Below are 26,978 nucleotides of genomic sequence, written 5' to 3' on the forward strand. Positions count from 1 at the left end.
GGTGTGTGCTGGCAAACTCTCCCTCTGTCTCCCCAAAGGGCTAGTGGGGTCCTGTCCTCTATCAGAGCATTCCCTGTGTGTGTGCTGTGTGTCGGTACGTTGGTGTCGACATGTATGAGGAGAAAAATGATGAGGAGACGGAGTAGAGTGTCTGAAATAGTGTTGTCACCCCCTAGGGGGTCGACAACTGAGTGGATGTACTGTTGAAATTGCGTGACAGTGTCAGCTTTGTATAAAAGACAGTGGTTGACATGAGACAGCCGGCTACTCAGCTTGTGCATGTCCAGACGTCTCATACAGGGGCCCTAAAGCGCCCGTTACCTCAGATACAGACGCCGACAGGGGTACTGACTCCTGTGTCGACGGTGAAGAGACAACCGTGATTTCCAATAGGGCCACACATTGCATGATTGAGGCAATGGAAAAAGTTTACACTTTTCTGATAATATGAATACCACCAAAAAAAGGGGTATTATGTTTGGTGAGGAAAAACTTCCTGCAGTTTTCCTGAATCTGAGAAATAAAATGAGGTGTGTGATGATGCGTGGGTTTCCCCCCGATAACAATTGATATTTTCTAAAAAGTTATTGGCAGTATACCTTTTCCCGCCAGAGGTTAGGGTGCGTTGGGAAACACCCCCTAGGGTGGATAAAGCGCTCACACGCTTGTAAAAACAAGGGCTCTACCCTCTCCTGAGATGGCCGCGCTTAAGGATCCTGCTGATAGAAAGCAGGAGCGTATCCTAAAATGTATTTACACACATACTGGTGTTATACTGCGACCAGCAATCGCCTCAGCCTGGATGTGCAGTGCTGGGTTGGCGTGGTCGGATTCCCTGACTGGAAATATGATATCCTAGATAAGGACAGTATATTATTGCCTATAGAGCAATTAAAAGATGCATTTCTATATATGCAGGATGCACAGCGGAATATTTGCCGACTGGCATCAAGTATAAGTGCGTTGTCCAATTATTCCAGTAAAAGTGGTCAGGTGATGCGGATTCCAAACGGCATTTGGAAGTATTGCCTTAAAAGAGGGGATGTACCCCAGGTCGCCTCTCAAAATAAGACGCCGTATTATCAGGCGCAGTCCTGGTTGGCAGGCGGACAAAAGGGTTCCTCTTTTCTGCTCGTGACAGAGGGAGAGGAAAATGGCTGCAGAGATCAGCCAGTTCCAAGGAACAGAAACCCTTTTCCGCCGCTGCCAAGCCCTCAGTATGACGCTAGGGCTTTACAAGTTCAGGCACGGTGGGGTCCCGTTCTCAATGAATTTCAGTGCGCAGTGGGCTCACTCGCAAGTAGACCCCTGGATCCTTCAGATAATATTTCAGGGGTACAAATTGGAATTCGAGACGTATTCCCCTCGCCGTTTCCAAAAGTCTGTTTTACCGACGTCTCCCGCTGACAGGGAGGCAGTTTTGGAAGCCATTCACAAGCTGTATTCCCAGCAGGTGATAATCAAGGTACCCCTCCTGCAACAGGGAACGGGGTATTATTCCACACTATTGTGGTACCGAAGCCAGACGGCTCGGTGAGACCGATTTTAAAATCTAAAATCTTTGAACACTTGCATACAGAGGTTCAAATTCAAAATTGAGTCACTCAGAGCAGTGATTGCAAACCTGGAAGAAGGGGACTACATGATGTCTCGGGACATCAAGGAAGCTTACCTTCATGTCAAAATTTACCCTTCTCACCAAGGGTATTTCAGGTTATGGTACAGAACTGTATCAGTTCGGACGCTGCCGTAGGGATGGTCCACGGCACCCCGGGTCTTTACTGAAGTAATGACCGAAATGATGATATTCCTTCGAAGGAAGGGAATTTTAGTTATCCTTTACTTGGACGATTCCCTGATAAGGGTAAGATCCAGGGAACAGTTGGAGATCGGTGTAGCACTATATCAGGTAGTGTTGCGGCAGCACGATTGGATTTTCAATATTCCAAAATCACAGCTGGTTCCGACGACTTGTCTTCTGTTCCTAGGGATGATTCTGGACATAGTCCAGAAAGAAGGTGCTTCTCCCGGAGGAGAAAGCCAGGGAGTTATCCGAGCTAGTCAGGAACCTCCTAAAACCGAACCAAGTCTCAGTGCATCAATGCACAAGGGTTCTGGGTAAAAATGGTGGCTTCCTACGAAGCAATCCCATTCGGCAGATTCCACGCACAGTGGAACCTTCTGGACAAATGGTCCGGGTCGCATCTTCAGATGCTTCAGCGGATAACCCTGTCACCAGGGACAAGGGTATCCCTCCTGTGGTGGTTGCAGAGTGCTCATCTTCTAGAGGGCCGCAGATTCGGCATTCGGGACTGGGTCCTGGTGGCCACGGATGCCAGCCTGCGAGGCTGGGGAGCAGTCACACAGGGAAGGAATTTCCAGGGCTTATGGTCAAGCCTGGAGACATCTCTTCATATAAACATTCTGGAACTAAGGGCCATTTACAATGCCCTAAGTCAAGCGAAACCCCTGCTTCAGGGTCAGGCGGTATTGATCCAATCGGACAACATCACGTCAGTCGCCCACGTAAACAGACAGGGCGGCACGAGAAGCAGGAGGGCAATGGCAGAAGCTGCAAGGATTTTCGCTGGGCGGAAAATCATGTGATAGCACTGTCAGCAGTGTTCATTCCGGGAGTGGACAACTGGGAAGCAGACTTCCTCAGCAGACACGACCTTCACCCGGGAGAGTGGGGACTTCACCCAGAAGTCTTCCATCTGATTGTAAACCGTTGGGAAAAACAAAAGGTGGACATAATGGCGTCCCGTCTAAACAAAAAACTAGACAGATATTGCGCCAGGTCAAGGGACCCTCAGGCAATAGCGGTGGACGCTCTGGTAACACCGTGGGTGTACCAGTCAGTGTATGTGTTCCCTCCTCTGCCCCTCATACCAAAAGTACTGAGAATCATAAGAAGGAGAGGAGTAAGAACTATACTCGTGGTTCCGGATTGGCCAAGAAGGACTTGGTATCCGGAACTTCAAGAGATGCTCACGGACGAACCGTGGCCTCTACCTCTAAGAAAGGACCTGCTCCAGCAAGGGCCTTGTCTGTTCCAAGACTTACCGCGGCTGCGTTTGACGGCATGGCGGTTGAACGCCGGATCCTGAAGATCCCTACCCTGGTCAAGGCCAGGAAAGACGTAACCGCAAAACATTATCACCGCATTTGGCGAAAATATGTTGCGTGGGGTGAGGCCAAGAAGGCCCCTACAGAGGAATTTCAACTTGGTCGTTTCCTCCATTTCCTGCAAACAGGACTGTCTATGGGCCTAAAATTAGGGTCCATTAAGGTTCAAATTTCGGCCCTGTCGATTTTCTTCCAAAAAGAACTGGCTTCAGTGCCTGAAGTTCAGACATTTGTAAAAGGGGTACTGCATATACAGTCTCCTTTTGTGCCTCCAGTGGCACCTTGGGGATCTCAATGTTGTGTTGAGTTTCCTAAAGTCACATTGGTTTGAACCACTCACCACTGTGGACTTAAAATATCTCACATGGAAGTGACGAGTTAGCCCTGGTTTCAGCCAGGCGGGTGTCAGAATTGGCGGCTTTATCATATAAAAGCCCTTACTTAATATTTCATTCTGAAAGGGCAGAATTGAGGACTCGTCCTCAAATTTTCTACCTAAGGTGGTTTCTGCATTTCACATGAACCAACCTATTGTGGTACCTGCGGCTACAAAGGACTTGGAGGATTCCAAGTTGCTTGACGTGGTCAGGACCCTGAAAATACATGTTTCCAGGACGGCTGGAGTCAGAAAATCTGACTCGCTGTTTATCCTGTATGCACCCAACAAACTGGGTGCTCCTGCTTCTAAGCAGACGATTGCTCGTTGGATTTGTAGTACAATTCAGCTTGCACATTCTGTGGCAGGCCTGCCACAGCCAAAAATCTTAAAATGCCCACTCCACAAGGAAGGTGGGCTCATCTTGGGCAGCTGCCCGAGGGGTCTCGGCTTTACAACTTTGCCGAGCAGTTACTTGGTCAGGAGCAAATACGTTTGTAAAATTCTACAAATTTGATATCTTGGCTGAGGAGGACCTGGAGTTCTCTCATTCGGTGCTGCAGAGTCATCCGCACTCTCCCGCCCGTTTGGGAGCTTTGGTATAATCCCCATGGTCCTTACGGAGTTCCCAGCATCCACTAGGACGTCAGAGAAAATAAGAATTTACTTATCTATTTCTCGTAGTCCGTAGTGGATGCTGGTCGCCCATCCCAAGTGCGGATTGTCTGCAATACTGGTACATAATTATTGTTACCAAAAAATTCGTGTTATTGTTGTAGTGAGCCATCTTTTCTAGAGGCTCCTCTATTATCATGCTGTTAACTGGGTTCAGATCACAAGTTGTACAGTGTGATTGGTGTGGCTGGTATGAGTCTTACCCGGGATTCAAAATCCTTCCTTATTGTGTACGCTCGTCCGGGCACAGTATCCTAACTGAGGCTTGGAGGAGGGTCATAGGGGGAGGAGCCAGTGCACACCAGGTGATCCTAAAGCTTTCTTTAGATGTGCCCAGTCTCCTGCGGAGCCGCTATTCCCCATGGTCCTTACGGAGTTCCCAGCATCCACTACGGACTACGAGAAATAGAATTATCGGTAAGTAAATTCTTATTTTTTTCTGTTTGAATATTGAGTGCTGAAAGTGGACGCAGACAGTTTGAGCAACAAAGTACCTTTTGACTTATTTTTGTCAGTGGTACCTAGTGCGTTAATCTGACCGGTGTTGCAGCCCACATGTCTGTTCCACATTGTGTCTAGCAATTTTTTTATATATGCAACTTAGTTCACACTTAAATTAGTGATTTGTTAATATCTTACACCTGTATATTTTTCTAGATCTGTGCTCATTGCCAGGAGCCCGGAGCCACTCTGGGCTGCTTCAGCAAAGGTTGCACCTGCTGCTATCACTACCCATGTGCCATGGACTCCGGTAAGGATAAACATGCTTGCCACCAGAAATCCAGTTTGTTAAACATGATTAACAGTGGAAAGCCCTTAACCTCCTTCTGCTGGTGCTGGACTGAGCTTGTGTGTATGTGTTAAGCTTCAGTTCTAGTGCTGTCTTATACAGTTCCTATGTGATTCAAACTGAATTCCACTTACATTTAGGTTTGCAGTACCGTATTATTATTTCTCAAGCATCCATAGGGGACGCTGGGATAGGGGATTACAGTGGGGTATAGACGGGGTCCACGAGCCGGATGCACTTTAAATTCTTAACATTGTGTGGCTGGCTCCTCTGCTCTATACCCCCTCCCCCTGATCAGTTTAGAAAAAAGTGTCCTCAGAGACAGACACACTCTGGTGGGTTCCAAAATCTCTCTTTAATCTTTCATTTCATTGTTCAGTTTTCGAGTTAGCAACAGGGAGACAGCTGTTTCCTGTCTCCCTGCACCGATGGAGTTACTGGGGGGACCTGTTCCTATCCTGCGTGGTCAGCGCCCGGGTCCCCGACTGCTGGGACCTCCGTCTTCGGGAGACTCCATTGCAGCTGTATGAGGGCTGGCAATAAGAGCCCCCGCAGTCTGCCGCCAGCTGCTGGCAGGCCAAACATGGCGGTAAGTATACAGACGGTGGCAGGGAGCGGAAGAGTCGATCCACCCGGCGGAAGCCACACAGCCCCCACACAAGCACTCCAAGGTAAAGGGAGCGGCTTGTTTTGAGGCACCAACACTACAGGGGGCAGAGCTTAGGCGTAACCGGCATCTCCACACTGAGACATCTTAGAGCACACACGGGCCTGGGTTACAGAAGCGTGTGACAGGTGGAAGACGCTCTGCAGACACAACCCCAGCTTTCATTACAGTGGGGGTTGGTGAAGGGACACACATTCTTTAAATAAAAATTAAAAAAAAGATTCTCTCTCTCTCTCTTTATATCTATCTATCTGTCTATCTATCTATATATATATATATATATATATATATATATATATATATATATCTCTATATATATCTCTATATATATCTCTCTCTATATATATATCTCTCTCTATATATATATATCCATAAAGGTGTCCGCACTCACGTCCAATATGTCATCGCCGTGGGGTGCTCCTCATGATAACCCCAAAGGAAAGGTTTCACATATACTAGGTGTGTTGGAAAATCCAACAGAGGGCACTCACCAGTCCATAATGATAATAAAGGTTTTATTGATACATCTTAATCACCAGTAGTGTGTCGACGTTTCGACCCATAGGGCCTTTCTCAAGACAGTCAGAGAGAACATCCAGACAGCATGCCAGTTACACACATACTGACACTGCCTACCGGGTCCCCTTATATAGCATATCAATATTAATCAACAATGTAATCGTCCTAAATAGGACACATGCAGTGCTAATCAAAACCCCCCATTCTGCATATAGTATAACATCTGTACTCACAGAGCAATATGAGAGTCGTCATACATGTTGCCGGAGTAGACATGGTCATTAGGGGATTGGAGACAGCTGGAGACGCTATGCCGCGCATCCGGATCTACCGGAAGTACGTCAAACGTGTCACGCGTTGCCATGGCAACGGAAGTCAAACCATTCGCGTCAGCAGTAACCATAGCAGCGCGGCGCATAAATATTGTGCTAGCCGCGCATAGAGGCGTGTCATCTGTGTCTCTCTCTCTCATATATATATATATATATATATATATATATCAGATTGGTATTAAGCAACTCTGGTTTTTAGATCTAATTGTGCTAATACTGTCTGGGTGCCATAGACAAGTATTATAAGGTGGCACCTCTCCCCTCTAGGCGCTCTCTTTCCTCTCAAGGACTTTTTTTTCTTATCCTTATTTCTAACACCCAGTCTATGGTACAATGAGACTGGAAACATGACAGGGAAAGAAGATGTTTAAAGGGCTCACAGAAGCTGTTAACATGTAAAGGTTGTGGAAATAAGTTTACTCCGTCATCTTCTGAAGCTTCCTTATATTGTGAACAATGGTGGTCATTCCGAGTTGATCGCAGCCTGCAACTTTTTGCTGCTGCTGCGATCAACTAGTCCACGCCTAAGGGGGAGTGTATTTTAGCTTAGCAGGGCTGTGATCGCTTGTGAAGTCCTGCTAAGCTAAAAAAATTTCAAGCAAGACATGACTAGCCCTGGACATACCCTGTGCGACGATCTCTGCGATGCTGGGGGCGGGTTTGACGTCAGACATCTGCCCTCCGTTCTCCTGGACACGCCTGCATTTTGCTTACCACTCCCAGAAAATGGCAGCCAACGGTCCGGATCCGACCAGGAACGCCTTCTTTCTGTCAATCTTCTTGCGGTCGGCTCTGCGACCGCTTTCTTTGCAGGACGCGACGTAACCCGGCGACCCCTGTCGCCAGGCAACGGCACGCGTGCGCAGTGCACCCGCCGCGCATGCGTACTCCAGACCTGTTCGCACCGCAGCTACAAAGCGCTGCGTGCGAACGGGTTGGAATAACTCCCAGTGTTCAGAGCAGTCTGCATCACAGTCCTCTTCAAAAGCTCAGTAGGATCTTTTGACAGGGGTAATGTCCAACTTATCTTCGGAACTTGCTGCAGCAAGAAAGGATAGAGAATCCTTGAAACAAGCACCTAAGCCAGTGTGGGCTCAGAATTTAGGTAAATCTGTGGAAAACTTAGCATCAGCCTTGGGTTCTTCACAAAAATCTTCCATTCCTTCTAAGCAGGTGTCAAAGAAACGCCATTTGCTGGCTGTACTGCAATCAGAGGTGGCGGATGATGATATGCCGACACTGGAGTAGGGTGAGTACGTCCAGGTTTCGGAAGAGGAATATCTTCAGTAAGAATCCAACTCGGCGTCGCAGGGATTTGACGCACTTATCCTGGTGGTAAAAGATATCTTAAAAATTGTTGATTCTGATCCAGGTCCTGCACAACCTTCCTTTTTCGGACTTAGGCAAAAGTCATCAGTGACTTTTTCAGTAGCGCAGGAACTGGACACTCTCTTTCAAGAGGCTTGCTCTTATCCGGATAAGAAGTTTCAGATTCCCAAGAGAATCTTATATTTTTATCCTTTCCCTTCTGATAACAGGAGGAAATGGGAAAATTACGGAAGGTAGATCCGTCTGTGTCTCATTTATCGAAGAAAATTGTCCTTCCAGTTCTGGGGGCCACCTCTCTGAAGGAGCCGTCAGACTGTAAACTAGAAAATACTCTTAAATCAGTTTATACAGCGTCCGGATTAACCCTTAGACCAGCTGGGTTAATAGTGTAATTGAGGCATGGGCACAAAAATTGGTGTCAGGGATTCAAGAGGACCTCCCCGCGGAGTTACTAGTAATACTGGCACAACACATTTACGAGTCTGTTGTATATCTTTGTGAAGCAGGCAGGGAGATAGGGCTTCTATCTTCCAGGATTTCTGCCATGGCCGTTTCGGCACGCATAGCTCTGTGGTTGCAACAGTGGTTTGCCGATACGGAATCCAAAAGATGTGTTGAAGGTCTGCCTTATGATGGAGTAGCCCTTTTTGGTGAGGAGTTTGATAAATAGATTTCTAAGGCTACGGGAGGCAAGTCCACTTATCCGTCCTTCTGCAGCTCCTCCTCCGCAACGTCCCTACACGGGTCTGTCCTTTCGATCCTTTTGTCTCCCGGCAAAGTTCAGGGCCATGCTAGAGGAGCCTTATCCACTAACAAAGGAGCTAGAAGTCATGGTTGTTCCACCACGGCCACCTCCCAGCAGGATCCTAAACCTACCACCAAGCCTGTCGCATGACGGTCTACCTTCTCGCCTAGGGGACCCCAGAGAGTGGGGAGCACACATCAAAGATTTCTGGCATGTTTGGCAGCAGACTTGTCCGGACGCCTAGGTCAGGGATCTCATTGTTTGAGGCTACAAAATCGTATTCGTGATACAACCGTTTTTTTCTTCCAAGGACAACCAAGTCATTTTACAGTAGGCTATTCACAGGTTGCTTCAGGCAAACGTTAATTGTCCAGGTTCCTTGTCACCAACAAAAGAAGGGATTCTATTCAAACTTGTTTGTGGTCCTGAAACCAGACAGCTCGGTCAGTCCGATTCTGAACTTGAAGTCCCTAAATCCGTACCTGAGTGTTTTCAAGTTCAAGATGGAATCGCTGAGAGCAGTGATTGCCGTACTGGAAGAAAAGGAGTTCCTAGTGTCCTTGGACATCAAGGATGCCTATCTGCATATTCCAATCTGGACACCACATCAGGCATATCTACTTTTTGTTCTTCGGGATTCTCATTATCAATTTCAGTCCCTGTGATTCGGCCTATCTTCAGCCCGCGGGTATTTACGAAGGTAATGGCAGAAATTATGAGACAACTCCAAACGCAGGGAGTAAATATTGTTCCCTATCTGGATGATTTACTGATAAAGTCTCATTCCCAGGAACTACTTTTGAAAAGTATTGCCTTGACTCAGAATTTATTTATCCAACACGGCTGAATTGTGATTTTTCAAAAGTCTCACCTGATACCTACCAATTCCTCTGCATGATCCTGGACACGGTGGAACGACAAGTATTTCTCCCTTTAGACAAGGCCGTGACGTTGCAGGCTTTAGCGAGACAGGTCTTAAAGCCTCGCAGGGTCTGCATCCATCTCTGTGTTCGTCTTCTAGGCAAGATGGTGGCCTCTTTCGAGGCGATTCAATACGGCAGATTCCACGCCAGACCGTTCCAATTGGATCTCATCACAAAATGGTCAGGATCTCATCTCCATATGCACATGGTTCGCCTCTTACCTCAGTCCAGGATATCGCTCCTGTGGTGGTTACATACACCTCACCTGCTGGCAGGCCATTCTTTCAGAACATGGAACTGGGTGCTGCTAATTACAGATGCGAGTATTTGCGGTTGAGGGGCACGGACACTGGATTCTCAGTTTCAGGGTCGTTAGACCAATCGGGAGTCTTCTCTTCCCATCAACATCTTGGAGATACGAGCTATCTACAATGCCCTGCTTTATGCGTTCCCCATGCTCGGGCCAGGCGGTTAAAGTTCAATCCGACAGTGCCACGACCGATCGGGTCGGATCTGCGCGTGTGCCGGCGCCGCAGTGCGCCGTCGCATGCTGGGTGGCCGAAGGCCGTTGTATTGGAGCGATCGCCTCTGCCTGATTGACAGGCAGTGGCGGTTGCTGGGCAGGAGGGGGCTGGACGGCAACGTTAAGCCGCCGTTTAGTGGGCGTGGTCTGGCCAACGCAGGCATGGCCGGACCGTTGGGGGGGGGGGGGGGGGGCGGGCCGCGGCTGCTGTGTGACGTCACACGCAGCCGCGGGCCGGACCGTTGGGGGGGGGTGGGGGGGGGGGCGGGCCGCGGCAGCTGTGTGACGTCACACGCAGCCGCTGCACCCCGGGCAGTGAGGAGGTTCTCCCAGCCAGCCGCAGGAGCTGTGCTGGCCGGGAGTTGCTCCTGAAATGCAAAAGCATCGCCACCGTGCAATGCTTTTGCATTTCTGCGGGGGGGGGGGGGGCACGGCACTGACATGCGGGGTGGACTAGCCCTGTGCTGGACATGTCTGAGTGCCTGATCGTAGCTGTGCTAAATTTAGCACAGCTACGATCAACTTGGAATGATTCCCCCATGTCCACTGCCTCTGCAAGAAGACCTTCTTCGGCAAGGTCCTTTACTTATCCGAACTTACAGCGGCTACGTTTTACGGCATGGCTGTTGAGAAGGTGCTGCTGAGGAGCAAGGGTATTCCAGAGGCGGTTATCCCAACTATGCTGCGAGCCAGGAAGAAAGTGACATTGCAACATTATTATAGGATTTGGAAGTCCTACATTACATGGAGTGAACGCCGTCAGGTCTCTGCAGTGGTTTTCTATTTAGGCCATTTACTCCAGTCAGTCAGTTTACATTTAGGGTCTTTAAAGGTACAGATCTCTGCCTTATCTCTTTTTCCAGAAGCGTTTGACCACTATCCCAGAGGTTCAGACTTTTCTACAGGGTGTGTTGCGGCTGCGACCACCTTTTGTACCTCCTACGGCACCTTGGGACTTAAACTTGGTGCAAAAATTCCTTTAGTCTCCGTTATTTGAACCTCTGGAGACCACGGATTTAAAAGTTTCTCTCTTGGAAGGTGGTGCTTCTTTTGGCTCTGGCTTCAGCTCGGAGAGTCTCTGAATTGGGAGCTTTGTCTTGCCGTCCTCCGTAATTGATTTTTCTTGAGGGCAGAGCGGAATTGAGGATCCGACCGGCTTTCTTGCCGCAGGTGGTTTCAGCTTTCCACATAAATTAAGCAATTGTGGTGCCTGTCTTACAGGACGATTCTCCTGCTGCAAAGACTTTGGATGTTGTTCAGGCTCTCCATATCTATGTTCAGCGGACTGCTCCACTGTGTAAATCTGACTCCTTTTTGTGTTGTTTGACCCACATAAATTGGGCTGGTCTGTTTCAAGCAAACTTTGGCCAGGTGGATTAAGTTTGCCATTAGGCAGGCTTATCTCTCTTCGTCTAAGCCATTACCTTCGTCCATTACGGCCCACTCCACGCGTTTGGTGGGATCCTCCTGGGCGGCGGCCTGGGGAGTTTCAGCTCTTCAATTGTGTCGTGCTGCTACCTGGGTGGGTAGACATACCTTTATCAAGTTTTATAGGTTCGATACCTTTGCAGAATCTGAATCTGTTTGGTCGTTCTGTATTACAGGACCCTCAACACTATCCCACCTGGGATGGGAGCTTTGAGATGTCCCCACTGTAATCGCCTATCCCAGCGAAAATGGGGTTTTGGTACTCGCCGATAAATTCTTTTCCCGTAGTCCGTAGGGGACGCTAGGCGCCTGCCCAGTGTGGTGTTCTCTTGTGTTGGAATGCTTTTTTGTGTTCATTTTGGTGGTGTTCAACGTAACGGTTTCATGTTTCCAGTTTTACTGATGTAGTTAGACTTCCTATTATCAGCTTGACTCTTTTCCCTATCTCTGACTATGTTCCTCTCTCTCTGGGCACAGTTTTCTAGACTGGCCAGGGGGAGGAGGCATAGAGGGGAGGAGCCAGCCACACACTGTTAAGAATTGAAAGTGCACCCGGCTCATGGACCCCGTATGGACTACAAGAAAAGGATTTATCGGTGAGTACCAAAATCCCGTTTTTGTACAATATCCTTAGTGTAACTCTGTCAGAAAAGATAACTTTCCCAAGATCTGGCATTCATACAGTGTGTTTGACATCTCTTGGGCACCTGCAATAGTTCCATTCATTTCCGCTCTTGTCTGGAAATAGATCTGTTTAGCAGAAGCAAACAGAGTCATGTGACCGTGCCACACTCTTGCTACTGTGAACTGTTTGTTTTCTCACAAAGTCTGAATTAAGAATATGCTGCTGAGAGGAGCCTTTGTGTGCAGAGGCGGATTTAGACCTCATGGGGCCCTAAGCAAGACACCTATTTGGGGCCCCCCTTCCTCAAACAATCCTCAGTGTGCCTCCCACCAATTGTAGCAGACAAATCCTGCTGCCCCCCAGTCAGTGTATGCTCCGCAATCTGCCCATAGCCAATTATAGCAGGCAGATGATAGTTGTACTAGTGTGTCGATTATTATTTATTACCAGTTATTTCTGCAGCGGGGTACACTGTGTTCCACAGTGAATACATCGGGGTGTAGAGTTGGATCTTGATCCGAGGCACCAACAGGCTAAAGCTTTGACTGTTCCTAGGATGCACTGCACCGCCTCCTTTATAACCCCGCCTCCGGACACTGGAGCTCAGTTTGTAAGTTGGTGCCTGCAGAGCAGGTCACTTAATAGGTGAGGCTGCGCTAGGCAGCCCTGAAAAGAGCTTTTTAAGAAGACTTCAAGGGCCGCAGCACTGTTTGTCATTATGACATGCTGTGCTGCGGCTCCATCACCTCCCCAGCAGCACTGCATACTCCCGCGGCTGGTTCCCGGGTACTTGCAGCGGAGGCGCACCGATCATCAGGCACACCACCGCTGACGCTCTCCAGGATCACGTAGCTGCACATCAGGGAGGAGGTAAGAGGGTCCGCCAGGTGGGACCCGACGGTAAATCGCGGTCTGTCTCAGTCCCAGGAGACTGACTGCGCCGCTGGAGTGTACTGCACAGGGACCCCACTATATCCACCAGGTCAGGGAGCATAGGTCAGATTTTACACAATCCGTTTTACGTGGGCTCCACAGTACCTGGTGGGGAGGACCAGCATAGGGGATAAGGTGCTGACCTGTAGTCCCTCCCCCAGCTCTGGGCGCCATCTACTGCTCGTGTTCCCGCCCTGGACCTGCATTTCACTCTCCCTCACTCCCTGAAGAGATTTTGGCGCCATCTTTACAAGTAGCTGCGGCTGGTCTCCTGGACTGCAGGGCATTGTCTCCTCTGTAAATCCGCCTGCCTCATCAGTGCTGTGATTTTACAGGCACCTAAGTATTCTACATGTAATTTTAGACCGTGTTAGTTAAGAACAAGTATATATATTTAGTACAAGTATTCTGTGATATACATCCAGTGTCTACTGTGCATTGTTATATCTGTCTATCTATCTATCGCTATCTATCTATCTATATATATATATATTTTTACTTGTCCAGTGCCGATTTATTGTTCATCTGTAATAACTCCTGCATTGTGCCTGTGACTGAGTGTGCCTGCAGCTGCTGTGTGAATTCCATTCTCGTGTATCACACTTATTGCTATTAATAAATTCTGTACCCTGGGGGGCAGGTGCGTCAGGGCCTTTTATATATATATATATATATATATATATATATATATATATATATATATATATATATATATATATATATATATATATATAAATATATATCATTATAAATATATATATGTATATATATTTTATATATGTATATATTATTATTATTATAAATATATATATATATATATATATATATTATTATAAATAGTTCTATATATATATATATATATATATATATATTATAAATAGTTCTATATATATATATATATATATATATATATATTATTATTATAGTTCTACACAGTATATACTGTTTGGTATTTTTTACTGTGTATTTCAGTCACTGCATACCGCTTTGATTCTCTGTTTGTGTCCTGTATTTACTGTCGCATAAATCAGGGGGTTATTTGCAGGTACTGTGTTTGTCTTGCTATATTGTACTGCTACGCTATAAGGGTACATTCCCTTTAATGTCTGCCACACAGGGCGGGAAATCCGCGTTCGCTTCTGTATCATGCAGTGGTGGCACCAAGGATTTACCTGAGGGGGAAGTTTTAGCTGATGGTTCAGGCACTAGGTGCCATACATTTCCCAGTCAGCTCGCAGCACCTGTGGCCAAATCAGGAACCACCTTGGGCAGCGTTCTCAAATATGCTGAATACGCTTGTGACACGTCTTACGCCCCCTGTGGGATCTCCTGTGCCATTGCAGCCACATATTGTCCCTGTAGTTAATCCGCCCCTGAGCGGACACTCTTGTCTACCCAGTTACAACAGTTAAATCAATCTTTGGTTAGACAAAAGTCTACCCCACGCCCCTCTGTGGTCAAGGGGTCATCTAAGCGGTCCGTTTCTTCCTCACAATCCACTAATATTTCTGATAATTCTTCTGATGAGGATGGGGAATATACTGATCCGTCAGACACTGATACAGTCGCTTCTGATGAGGAACCTATAACGCAGGATGACATTCCTGACCTAGTGGAGGCTATTAAGCTGATTCTCCAAATTGATGATGAGATCGATCCCACCACTGCGTCCAATAACCTGATAAGTTCAAACGTCAGAAGGTTACTAAAGTAGTCTTACCTCATTCTGACCATTTAATTGACGTATTTCAGGAATCCTGGTCGTCTCCAGGAAAGAAATTTTCCCTGTCTAAAATGATGCTAGCTCATTATCCTATTCCTGCAGAGTTGAGTAACAAGTGGGAAACTCCACCGCCGGTGGACTCTTATGTCGCCCGTCTTGTAGTGTCATTTACTCTGCCTGTCACCACTGTCACCTCACTGAAGGAACCGACGGATAAGCGTGTGGAGGGATGCCTGAAGTCTATTTACTCCCTTACCGTTGCTGTACATAGGCCCACTATAGCATCCTCCTGGGCTGCAAAAGGAATTGAAGCATGGGTTCAGGCAATTGAGGATGAGCTGCCTCAGGATATTTCTGACACTGCCAGACAATATCTGTCTCGTATTGCCACAGCCTCCCACTATATTCAGGAGGCGGCCTCTAAAGATAGGTGTAATGGCAACCAAGGCGTCTACTATGTCTGTACTGGCTCGCCGAATTCTGTGGTTGAGGTCCTGAAAGGTGGACCTAGACTCCAAAAAGATGTAGGAGGTGCTCCCTTTTAAGGGAGACATCCTTTTTGGGGAGGATCTGAATAAGATTGTGACTGACTTGGCGACTGCTAAGACTGCGTTCTACACCGAAGGCAGAAAGTACCACTTTTCGTTCCTTTTGACCTCCAGGTTAAGCAAAGGGTCAGGCTTACCCGAGACAGGCTTGTACTTCCAAATCCACTAAGCCCAAACCTAAACAATCCTGAGCGGCCTGTCAACCTGCTTCCAAACAAGACCAGCCTGCTGCATGACGGGTCAGGCCTCCCCCTAGGGGACCCCAGGGTGGGAGGCTGACTTCTGCAGTTTGCCCAGGCCTGGTTAAAGACCACTTCGGACGCCTGGGTACGGAAAGTTGTCTCTTACGGGTACGCAATCTCTTTCAAGAGACATCCCCCTCGCCAGTTCTGCTCGACTGTTATCCCTTCGGATCCATTGAAAGCGCAAGCTCTACACTTGGTTCTGCAATCCCTCCTGGGTACAGGAGTGGTAGTGCCGGTACCTCTGTCCCAGAGAGGCAAGGGATACTATTCGACCCTGTTTCTAGTTCCTAAGCCAAATGGGTCCTTCCGGCCTATGCTCAACCTCAAAGCATTGAACAAACTTGTGAGTGTCCAAATTCCGTATGGAAACTCTGCGCTCTATTGTACTGGCCATGGAACCCGAAGACTATATGGTATCTCTAGACATACAGGATGCTTACGTGCACATCCCTAGTGCTGTATCGCATCAACAATATCTGTGGTTTTCTATTAGCAACCTCCATTATCAGTTCCAGGCTCTGCCATTTGGACTGGCCACTGCCCCATCGGATATTCACCAAGGTCATGGCCATGATAATGGCCCTTCTCCGCAGGGAATCCGGATCCTGCCGTATCTGGATGACTTGCTGATCCTGGCGAACTCCCAAGATGATGATCTCAGTCATCTGGAACGGACGATCCAATTCCTACAAGGCCACGGGTGGCTCATCAACTGGAAAAAGTCCTCGCTGGTCCCTGCTCGGAGTATGGTGCAGCTGGAGGAACTGCTGGACACACACAGTTAGAGATTTTTTGTCTCCAGAGAAAGTCCTGAAACTTCAGGACAGGATCAGATGCTTCCTCTCTAGCCAAAGAGTGTCTATACACTCGGCGATGCAAGTACTAGGCCTCATGGTGTTGGTATTCGACATGGTAGAGTACGCTCAATTTCATTCCTGCCCTCTGCAGAGGTTAATCCTTTCCAAGTGGGACTGCCTTCCCCTGTCTGATCAGGTCTCGGATGATCTCCTTGACTCTGGAGGTTCGTCTGTCACTGAGCTGGTGGCTACAGGACCAACAGTTGATCAGGGGCCGTCCCTTCTGGATCTCCAACTGGATCCTCCTGACAACGGACGCCAGTCTGCCGGGTTGGTGCGCGGTGTTGGAGCAACACACTCTCTCCAGGGTCGGTGGACCAGGGAGGAACCTCTCCTCCTGATAAACATTCTGGAATTGCGGGCAGTGTTCAGTGTGTTGACACTTGCCCTGCCTCTGGTACAGAATAGGCCTGTTCAAGTACAATCAGTCAACGCCACCACTGTGGCGTACATATATCATCAAGGCGGCACTCTAAGCCGCTTGGCAATGCTGGAAGTATCAAAAATCCTTCGTTGGGTGGAACGCCATCTGCAAGCAATATCGGCAGTGTTTATTCCCGGAGTCCTCAACTGGGAAGAGGATTTCCTCAGTCGTCAGGACGTACACGCCGGTGGGGCCTACCAGATGTAGACCTGATGGCGTCTCGACACAATCACAAGGTTCCAGTCTTCGGATCAAGGACAAAGGATCCTCAAGCAACATTCGTGGACGCATTGGCAATTCCATGGAACTTTCGGCTGCTATACGTGTTCCCTCCAGTGTCACTCCTGCCCAGGGTACTACGGGAGTTCAAGCAAGAAGGAGGAATACTACTTCTAGTCGCTCCAGCGTGGCCCAGGCGGCATTGGTTCTCAGACCTACGGGGTCTATCGAGCGTCCTCTTCTACTTCCAACGACCAGATCTCCTCATTCAGGGCCCTTGTGTCTACCCGGACCTGGCTTTGACGGCGTGGCTCTTGAAGCTTCACTCCTGAGGGCCAAAGGATTCTCCGAGGCGGTTATTCAAACTATATTGAAAGCCCGCAAACTGGCTTCTGCACGTATTTATTACAGGGTCTGGAACTCTTACTTCACATGGTGTGCTGCTAAGAATTATGATACCTATTCGTTCAGAACTTCCAGGCTTTGCTGCAACAAGGCCTAAACTTAGGCCTTCGTCTGGCCTCCCTCAAGGTTCATATATCTGCCTTGTCGGTGTGGTTTCAGAGAAAAATTGCGTCTATTCCTGCTGTTCATACTTTCACTCGGGGTGTTTTACAGATTCAGCCTCCCTATGTCCCTTAAATGCCTTACGTTTAAGGTCGTGTTTTTGCTGACTATTGCCTCTGCTAGGAGGGTGTCGGACTTAGGCACTTTGTCCTGTCGTTCACCCTTTTTGATTTTTCACAGTGACCGGGCAGTTCTTCGAACTCGCCCCGGTTATCTAACTAAAGTGGTATCTTCTTTCCATCTTAACCAAGTGATTGTGGTTTCGGCTTTTATCTCTTTTGGTTTGTCTTCCAAAGAACGGTCTTTGGATGTGGTACAGGCTCTCTATCTACGTGGAGAGGACTGCCTCTATCCGGAGGTCAGATACCTTTTTTGTACTTTTTGGTTTTCACAAACGTGGGTGACCTGCGAATAAGCAAACCTTGGCCAGATGGATTAGAATGGTGACTGCACAAGCTTATGCGCAGGCTGGACTCCCAGTTCCTGCTGCTATCAAAACCCATTCTACTCGGTCTGTTGGACGTTCTTGGGCGGCCTGCTGTGGCACGTTGGCTGAACATTTGTGCAAGGCGGCTACGTGGTCCTTCGTGAACACGTTCATTAGGTTCTATGCCTTTGATACTTCCGCCTCCCAGGATGCTTCCTTTGGACTCCGGGTTCTTGTGTCTACTATAGTGCCTCCCCTATGAGGAACTGCTTTAGGACATCCCTGATGTATTCTTTGTGGAACACCCTGTACCCTGCTGCAGAAAAGGAGATTTATGGTAGACTTACCATGGTGAAATCTCTTTCTGCAAGGTACTCTGTATTCCACAGGGCGTCCACCCAGTGTCCGGAGGCGGGGTTATAGAGGCGGCGGTACAGTGCATTCTGGGAACAGTCAAAGTTTTAGCCTGTTGGTGCCTCGGATCAAGATCCAACTCTACACCCCGATGTATTCCCTGTGGATCCCAGTGTACCTCGCAGAAAGAGATTTAACTATGGTAAGTCTACCATAACTCTACTTTTATATAGCCCACACATATTCCGCTTTACAGAGAAAGCTTGGCCATTCACATCACTCCCTTTCTCAGTGGAGCTTACAATCTATGTTCCCTGTCACATGTACACATTCACGCTAGGGTTAATTCTGTTGGGATCCAATTAACCAATCAGTATATTGTTGGATTATGGTAGGAAACCAGAGTACCCAGAGGAAACCCACACAAGTACAGGGAAGAATATACAATCTCCACATAGTTAGGGCCATGGTGGGAATTGAGTGCTGTGAGGCAGTAACGCTAACAATTACACCGTCCGTGCTGCCCTTAAAATCACACCTGACAGCTATCTAGTCACTGACAGCCTTCTGGGAGTATACAGCCAGACCAACACTCGGACATTTTTGGCGGAAATCAGAAATGCCCTCCCGACTCCATAATCTGTCAGCGATCCCCCTGGGACCCACCGGGCCCTTGCGGCTGCTTTGGATGCCTACTGGTAAATCCGCTACTGCATGGTGGTGAGTTTGCTAACTTAATTCTCAGACCTCATATAATGGAGTCACACTAAAGTCACTAATATGTAGTCAGTACAGTCACTGAGGGGTGCAATAATGGATAATATCAGGGATGTGGGACCTGCTAATAGGGGATGGGTAATGTTCTACAATCAGTGTGGGTGTGGGTGTGTGGGAGGGAGGCACTGATGTATAATGCAGGCACCCATACCTTATAATACTTATTACACCCAATTACATTAGGGTTGACTTCATTATAGTGCCTCCCCCCCCCCCCCCCCCTTACTGATTGTAGCAGCCTAGTAGGTCCCCCCATCCCTTATAATACCCATTATTACACCCCTCAGTCAGTGGGACTATTGATTATCTATCAGTGCCCCACTGATTGTAGCAGGCATCTCCCATACACAGTAGTACTTAAAATATAGTATTGTAGCACATTGATCTATCACCAGTCAGTGTGTGCCTCCTCCCCAGCCATGACTGTCACAGGCAGATCTTAAACACTACTTAAAATAACAGTCTACTCCCCCCCCCTCCCTACCACCACCACACCCCATCATCCCCACTCATGCCTGATTGGAATTTGAAGTAAGTGGTGGATGTTAGTGTATAAAATGTAAAAAATCCTGCCATAATTTACACTGGATGAACTCATGTTTTTATTTGTGCACATCCCGGCTTCTCTCTCTGAGCATCTGACGTCATACACACGTGTGTCATGACTGGTCACATGCACAGTACTGCAGGATTGGGGACACAGGCATGCGCTGGAGCTGGCATCCAACAGCTGTCTAAATACTGACAGCGTGCTGGGGGTATTCAGCCTACTCAGCTCTCGGACAATTTCGGTGAAGCTTGTGGTCTGCCAGAAATGCCTTTTATACAGCCTTGTCGGTGGCCCCCCTGGGACCAGCAGTGCCCCCTGAGACTAACAGGGCCCTAAGCAGCTGCTTTGGATGCCTTGTGGTAAATCCTAATCTGTTTGTGTGAGTTACTTTTGGTATCATCAGTAGTATTATAAGGGTTGTCATTCTAAATCATCATTTACATCATTTTCTAAACCTTAAAGAAAAGAAAATGATATTTAGCTGGGTATCAACATTGGCCTGAGCACCTATTTTTAGTTTTTGCCATGGTAACCAATTTTTTACGTAGTCGGTCTTCAGTGAGCTGCATAAAACATTTACTGCAATGTAAAACTTTGATACACCCGCACATATCGTCATTGGTGGAAAAATACACGATTCTACCTTGTTTTAACCTTTATATAATCCTTTTGTTCATTGTCATAAAGTATTGTACTAAGGAAGCTTAAGAGGTCTACATATATTGGTACAAAAAGCTGCTGTACAGCCATCAAGGCAGTCAGACCAATTCCTTTAAACTGAAGGGTGTTGGAAAGCTTTACAGTACATCTTGTTGGGAAGAGAAGGATGGTCTTGATCTGGAAAATATATAGTGGAGTGTTTGTTTGTTTGTTTGTTTGTTTGTTTTTTTTTTTTTATTTCATGGCAAAAGTCCATGTCCTTCCGTGATTAAATCTAAAGATATACCGCATTTGGGAGATGTTCCATAACACTTAACTGTCACCTCATTAACACAGTATCGTATCTTATCAATATAATATTCACCAGGGATACTACTTAGTTGAAATTAAAATATACAGTATACATGTTAAAAATTTTTTATTTTATATATATATATATATATATATATATATATATATATATATAATATATAATATTCAGAAATACTGACTTTTTTGAGTGAAAGTGAGATAGTGAAACCTTTGTTTTTTGATGGCTCAATGTACACAAACTTTGTTTAATACACAAAGTTATTAAAAATATTGTATTAAATGACCTTCAGGCTGTGTGTATAAGGTGTATATGTAACATAAATGCATTCTGTGCTTAGATTTAGGTCCCATCACCATGATATCTCATTATGGTATGCAATTATTCCAAAATACGGAAAAATCCCATATCCAAAATACCTCTGGTCCCAAGCATTTTGGATAAGGGATACTCAACCTGTGTTTGTATATATATGTATATGTATGTATGTATATATATATATATAATATATATATATATATATTGGACAGCCACCGATTGTGAAAGTTGACCCACTTAAAAAGATGAGAGGTCTGTAATTTCCATCATAGGTACACTTCAACTGTGAGAGACAGAATCTGGGAGAGAAAAAAAACCAGGAAATCACATTGTATGATTTTTAAACAATTTACTTGTATATTCTTGTGGAAAATAAATATTTGGACACCTACCAAGCAGCAAGATTTCTGCCTCTCTCAGACCTGTTACTACTTCTTTAAGAGGCTCTTCTATCCTCCACTCGTTATCTGTATTCATGGCACCTGTTTGAACTGGTTATCTGTGTAAAAGACACCTGTCCACACCCTCAAACAGTCAGACTGCTACCTCTCTACCATGGCCAAGACCAGAGAGCTGTCTAAGGACACCAGGGACAAAATTGTAGAGCTGCACAAGGCTGGGATGAGCAACTCGACAATAGGCAAGCAGCTTGGTGAGGAGAGATCAACTGTTAGCGCAATTATTAAAAAATGTAAGAAATACAAGAGCACTGACAATCTCCCTCGACCTGGGGCTCCATGCAAGATCTCACCTCGTGGGGTATCAATGATCTTGAGAACGGTGAGGAATCCGCCCAGAACTACACGGGGGGACCTGGTCAATGACCTCAAGAGAGCTGGGACCACAGTCACAAAGGTTACCATTAGTAACACACTACGTCGTCATGGATTGAAATCCTGCTGTGCCCGAAAGGTCCCCCTGTTTAAGCCAGCACATGTCCAGGCCAGTCTAAAGTTTGCTAGCGACCATCTGGATGATTCAGAGGAGGATTGGGAAAATGTAATGTGGTCATATTAGAGCAAAATCGAACTTTTTGGGATAAACTCCACTCGCTGTGTTTGGAGGGAGAAGAATGATGAATGGCATCCCAATAACACCATACCCACTGTGAAGCATGGGGGGTGGAAACATCATGCTTTGGTGCTGCTTTTCTGCAAAGGGGACAGGACGACTGATCCGTATTAAGGAGAGGATGAATGGGGCCATGTATCATGAGATTTTGCGCAAAAACCTCCTTCCCTCAGTAAGAGCATTGAAGATGGAACGTGGCTGGGTCTTCCAGCATGACAAAGACCCCAAACACACCGCTCGGGCAACTAAGGAGTGGCTCTGTAAGAAGCATTTCAAGGTCCTGCAGTGGCCTAGCTAGTCTCCAGACCTCAACTCAATAGAAAATCTGTGGAGGGAGTTGAAAGTCCGTGTTGCCCGGCGACAGCCCCAAAACATGACAGATCTAGAGAAGATCTGCATGGAAGAGTGGGCCAAAATACCTGCTACAGTGTGTGCAAACCTGGTCAAGAACTACAGGAAACGTTTGACCTCTGTAATTGCCAACCAAGGTTATATTACAAAGTATTGAGTTAAACTTTTTGATTGTCCAAATATTTATTTTCCGCAAGAATATACAAATAAATTGTTTAAAAATCATACAATGTGATTTCATATTTTTTTTTCTTTTTTCAGATTCTGTCCCTCACAGGTGAAGTGTACCTATGATGGAAATTACAGACCTCTCATCTTATTAAGTGGGTCAACTTGCACAATCGGTGGCTGTCCAAATAATTTTTTGCCCCACTGTATGTGTGTGCATGTGTGTGTGTGTATGTATGTATGTATGTATATATATATATATATATAGCATGTTACTGTGCAAAAGTTTTAGGCAGGTGTGGGAAAAATGCTGCAAAGTAATAATGCCTTTAAAAATACAAGTGTTGACTTCAGGTTCCGGCTGCGATGATACAAGCAGCGTGAGGGAGAAACTCCGCTGCCACCCGCTGGAAACCTCTCTTTAAAAGGCTCTTAGCGTCCCGGATCGACCTGCCTCCTCTCCCCGCCAACACCGGGTGCCCTGCCGGCTGCATGGAGCGCTATTTGGCGCCCGCCATGCCGAACAAAAAAGACAAGGAGAAGGAGAGACGCCGGACTGTAGCTCCCCCCTCCTCCTCCACCTCGCCGCACATCACAGCAGCGGCTCCAGGGGCATCAGACTCAGCCAGCAATACTCGGGCTCTGCTCCCTGGTGATCAGGTACTGTTTACCCCCACTGTTCCTGTCACATACAGTGACATGGTGGGGGCTATCCGTTTGGCAATTGGTCCCCACCTGCAAGCTCAGACAGTTGATATCAATAAACAGCCCAGCTTTCACACAGAGTGCTGCAGACAGAGCAGGGGGCAGGAGAAATGTTTCATGATGTATCTGCTCAAGCAGGATATGGTGCATGTTACGAAGTCCCATAATCAGATTTGGAACAAATTAGATGACCTTGAAAACAGGTCGCGCAGATCGAACCTACTTTGTAATTGAGCTCCCTGAAACTCTCAAAGGCCCGGCATTGTACACTTTCTTACGTGAGACTTTACCTGAGATTCTTAACATAACCGAAGCTTGCAGTGATATGGTTATAGAGAGAGCACACAAGGTGGGTGCTCAGTAAACTCATGAGGGGGCCAGACCAAGAGTTGTGCTTTTTAAATGCCTCAACTTTTGGCATAAAGAAGCAATATGGTAAGCCTCTCGTAAAATAAGTAATATCTCCTGGGACTCTCATAAAATCCTTATTTCAGGATTACTCAGTGGAGCTTTCTAAAGTGAGAAAGGCGTTCTCCTCACTCTCACAACTCATACAGCGCAACAGAAAGTTTTCACTATTACATCCTGCGCGCCCGCGAATACACTCAGGTACCTCGTTTACTGACTTTCTTTCTGTGGCGGATGCTGAGGCCTTCTTAAAAGAAGATGATGAGTACACTTTCCCCGCTGATGATATTTGATATAATTTTGTCCACTCAACCATTATGACTGTTTGCTGAGGTGTACTGATACAGTGCATGGGATGTACACTCTTGCATTTTTTTTTTTCTTTTCTCACGGTTTGGCATCAAACTGACTATATCCTGTCACGCAGTCTTCACACATCCTGTTAATTTGACTAATGTTGGGACTGTTTAATTTTCCTACTTCATGTTTCTGTTCCATGGACATATCCCTCATTCGACTCAGGGTTATCTCGGTTAACATTTTCAGTTTCCGGATGACCATACCCCTTTATCTGGTTTCCGGCGGGAATGGCAAGGAACTGTTCCCACCCTCCTTGTGGCTTTTACAACTGTTCTGCTATACTCCAGAAGTCGTGGTCACGTCTACATGTTATGTTTTATATCTGTGTTCTTTAGCATACAGGATCGGAGTGCCATGCTGCCAGTCGGATGGCTCTTACTGATCCTTACGTGGCTCCCCTGGTTGGTACAGATATTTCTAACTGTACCCTTTCCTTTTCACTCTTCCCCTCCCTCTCTTTTCCCTTCCCATTTCTTGCTACTGATTTTATTGTATGAGTATAAGTGTCAATACTTCTTGAATTACATGCATATCTTATTAGGTCAGATGGCCGTAGATTATGTAGCCATTGTATACCATGCTAAGTGTCTACTGTTATATAGGTGGGATTAATTCCCCACTGAAAAGGATTTTTTTTTTTTATTATAGCTGAACAAACTGAAGGTTGATATTATGTTTCTGCAAGAAACGCATTTAGTGGCTCCTGAAATACTTAAACTTAACACCTTGAAGTAGAAGGTACTTGCATCCTCCCCTTTTACATCCAAGCAAGGGGTGTGGCTATTATGGTTAAAAGCCACGTCCCCATTGAGCTTACATCCACGATTGTAGATCCCGAGGGTAGATTTGTATTATGTAATGTGTTATTGGACTGTCAACCATATTTGCTTTGTAATGTGTATGCTCCGAATACTAATTCAGAGAATACACATTACATAATACTAATGTACATTCCTTTCCTTTTTACAAAAATTATTACATTTCTCTAACGTCCTAGTGGATGCTGGGGACTCCGTCAGGACCATGGGGAATAGCGGCTCCGCAGGAGACAGGGCACAAAAAGTAAGCTTTTAGGATCACATGGTGTGTACTGGCTCCTCCCCCTATGACCCTCCTCCAAGCCTTAGTTAGGTTTTTGTGCCCGTCCGAGCAGGGTGCAATCTAGGTGGCTCTCTTAAAGAGTTGCTTAGAAAAAGTTTTTAGGTTCTTTATTTTCAGTGAGTCCTGCTGGCAACAGGCTCACTGCTACGAGGGACTTAGGGGAGAGAAGTGAACTCACCTGCGTGCAGGATGGATTGGCTTCTTAGGCTACTGGACACCATTAGCTCCAGAGGGAGTCGGAACACAGGTCTCGCCCTGGGGTTCGTCCCGGAGCCGCGCCGCCGACCCCCCTTGCAGATGCTGAAGATTGAAGAGGTCCGGAACCAGGCGGCAGAAGACTTTCAGTCTTCATCAGGTAGCGCACAGCACTGCAGCTGTGCGCCATTGTTGTCAGCACACTTCACACAGCGGTCACGGAGGGTGCAGGGCGCGGGGGGGGGCGCCCTGGGCAGCAATGTATAATACCTGTATGGCGAAAAATACATCACATATAGCCCTTGAGGCTATATGGATGTATTTAACCCCTGCCAGATATCACAAACTCCGGAGAAGAAGCCCGCCGAAAAGGGGGCGGGGCCTATTCTCCTCAGCACACAGCGCCATTTTCCCTCACAGAAATGCTGGTGGGAAGGCTCCCATGCTCTCCCCTGCACTGCACTACAGAAACAGGGTTAAAACAGAGAGGGGGGGCACTGATTTGGCGATATGAATATATATTAAATGCTATAAGGGAGGAACACTTATATAAAGGTTGTCCCTGTATAATTATAGCGTTTTGGTGTGTGCTGGCAAACTCTCCCTCTGTCTCCCCAAAGGGCTAGTGGGTCCTGTCCTCTATCAGAGCATTCCCTATGTGTGTGCTGTATGTCGGTACGTGTGTGTCGACATGTATGAGGAAAATGTTGGTGAGGAGGCGGAGCAAATTGCCTGTAATGGTGATGTCACTCTCTAGGGAGTCGACACCGGAATGGATGGCTTATTTATGGAATTACGTGATAATGTCAACACGCTGCAAGCCGGTTGACGACATGAGACGGCCGGCGATCAAATTAGTACCTGTCCAGGCGTCTCAAACACCGTCAGGGGCTGTAAAACGCCCATTTACCTCAGTCGGTCGACACAGACCCAGACACGGACACTGATTTCAGTGTCGACGGTGAAGAAACAAACGTATTTTCCTTTAGGGCCACACGTTAAGGGCAATGAAGGAGGTGTTACATATTTCTGATACTACAAGTACCACAAAAAAGGGTATTATGTGGGATGTGAAAAAAAACTACCTGTAGTTTTTCCTGAATCAGATAAATTAAATGAAGTGTGTGATGATGCGTGGGTTTCCCCCGATAGAAAATTATTGGCGGTATACCCTTTCCCGCCAGAAGTTAGGGCGCGTTGGGAAACACTCCTTAGGGTGGATAAGGCGCTCACATGCTTATCAGAACAAGTGGCGGTACCATCTACAGATAGGGCCGTACTTAAGGAGCCAGCTGATAGGAGGCTGGAAAATATCCTAAAAAGTATACACACACATGCTGGTGTTATACTGCGACCAGCGATCGCCTCAGCCTGGATGTGCAGAGCTGAGGTGGCTTGGTCGGATTCCCTGACTAAAAATATTGATACCCTTGACAGGGACAGTATTTTATTGACTATAGAGCATTTAAAGGATGCATTTCTATATATGCGAGATGCGCAGAGGGATATTTGCACTCTGGCATCAAGAGTAAATGCGATGTCCATATCTGCAAGAAGATGTTTATGGACACGACAGTGGTCAGGTGATGCAGATTCCAAACGGCACAAAGATGTATTGCCGTATAAAGGGGAGGAGTTATTTGGGG

General features: G+C 46.8%; 1 protein-coding gene across 6 annotated transcripts in view; it reads left to right on the plus strand.

Moving 5' to 3' along the window:
- LOC134958056 (transcription factor 20-like) overlaps positions 1-26,978 on the plus strand; it is a 143,144-nt gene that overhangs the window by 48,681 nt on the left and 67,485 nt on the right. For all 6 annotated transcript variants that reach the window (XR_010186858.1, XM_063940397.1, XM_063940399.1 and 3 more), the window contains exon 3: positions 4,838-4,931. Coding sequence is in view for 5 of the 6 variants with exons in the window: in XM_063940397.1 (XP_063796467.1) it covers positions 4,838-4,931 (94 nt within the window). In the remaining variant the exon portion in view is untranslated. The remainder of the gene's footprint in view (positions 1-4,837; positions 4,932-26,978) is intronic.

This window comes from Pseudophryne corroboree, chromosome 9 (genome assembly GCF_028390025.1).
Source record: "Pseudophryne corroboree isolate aPseCor3 chromosome 9, aPseCor3.hap2, whole genome shotgun sequence".
NCBI lineage: Eukaryota > Metazoa > Chordata > Amphibia > Anura > Myobatrachidae > Pseudophryne > Pseudophryne corroboree.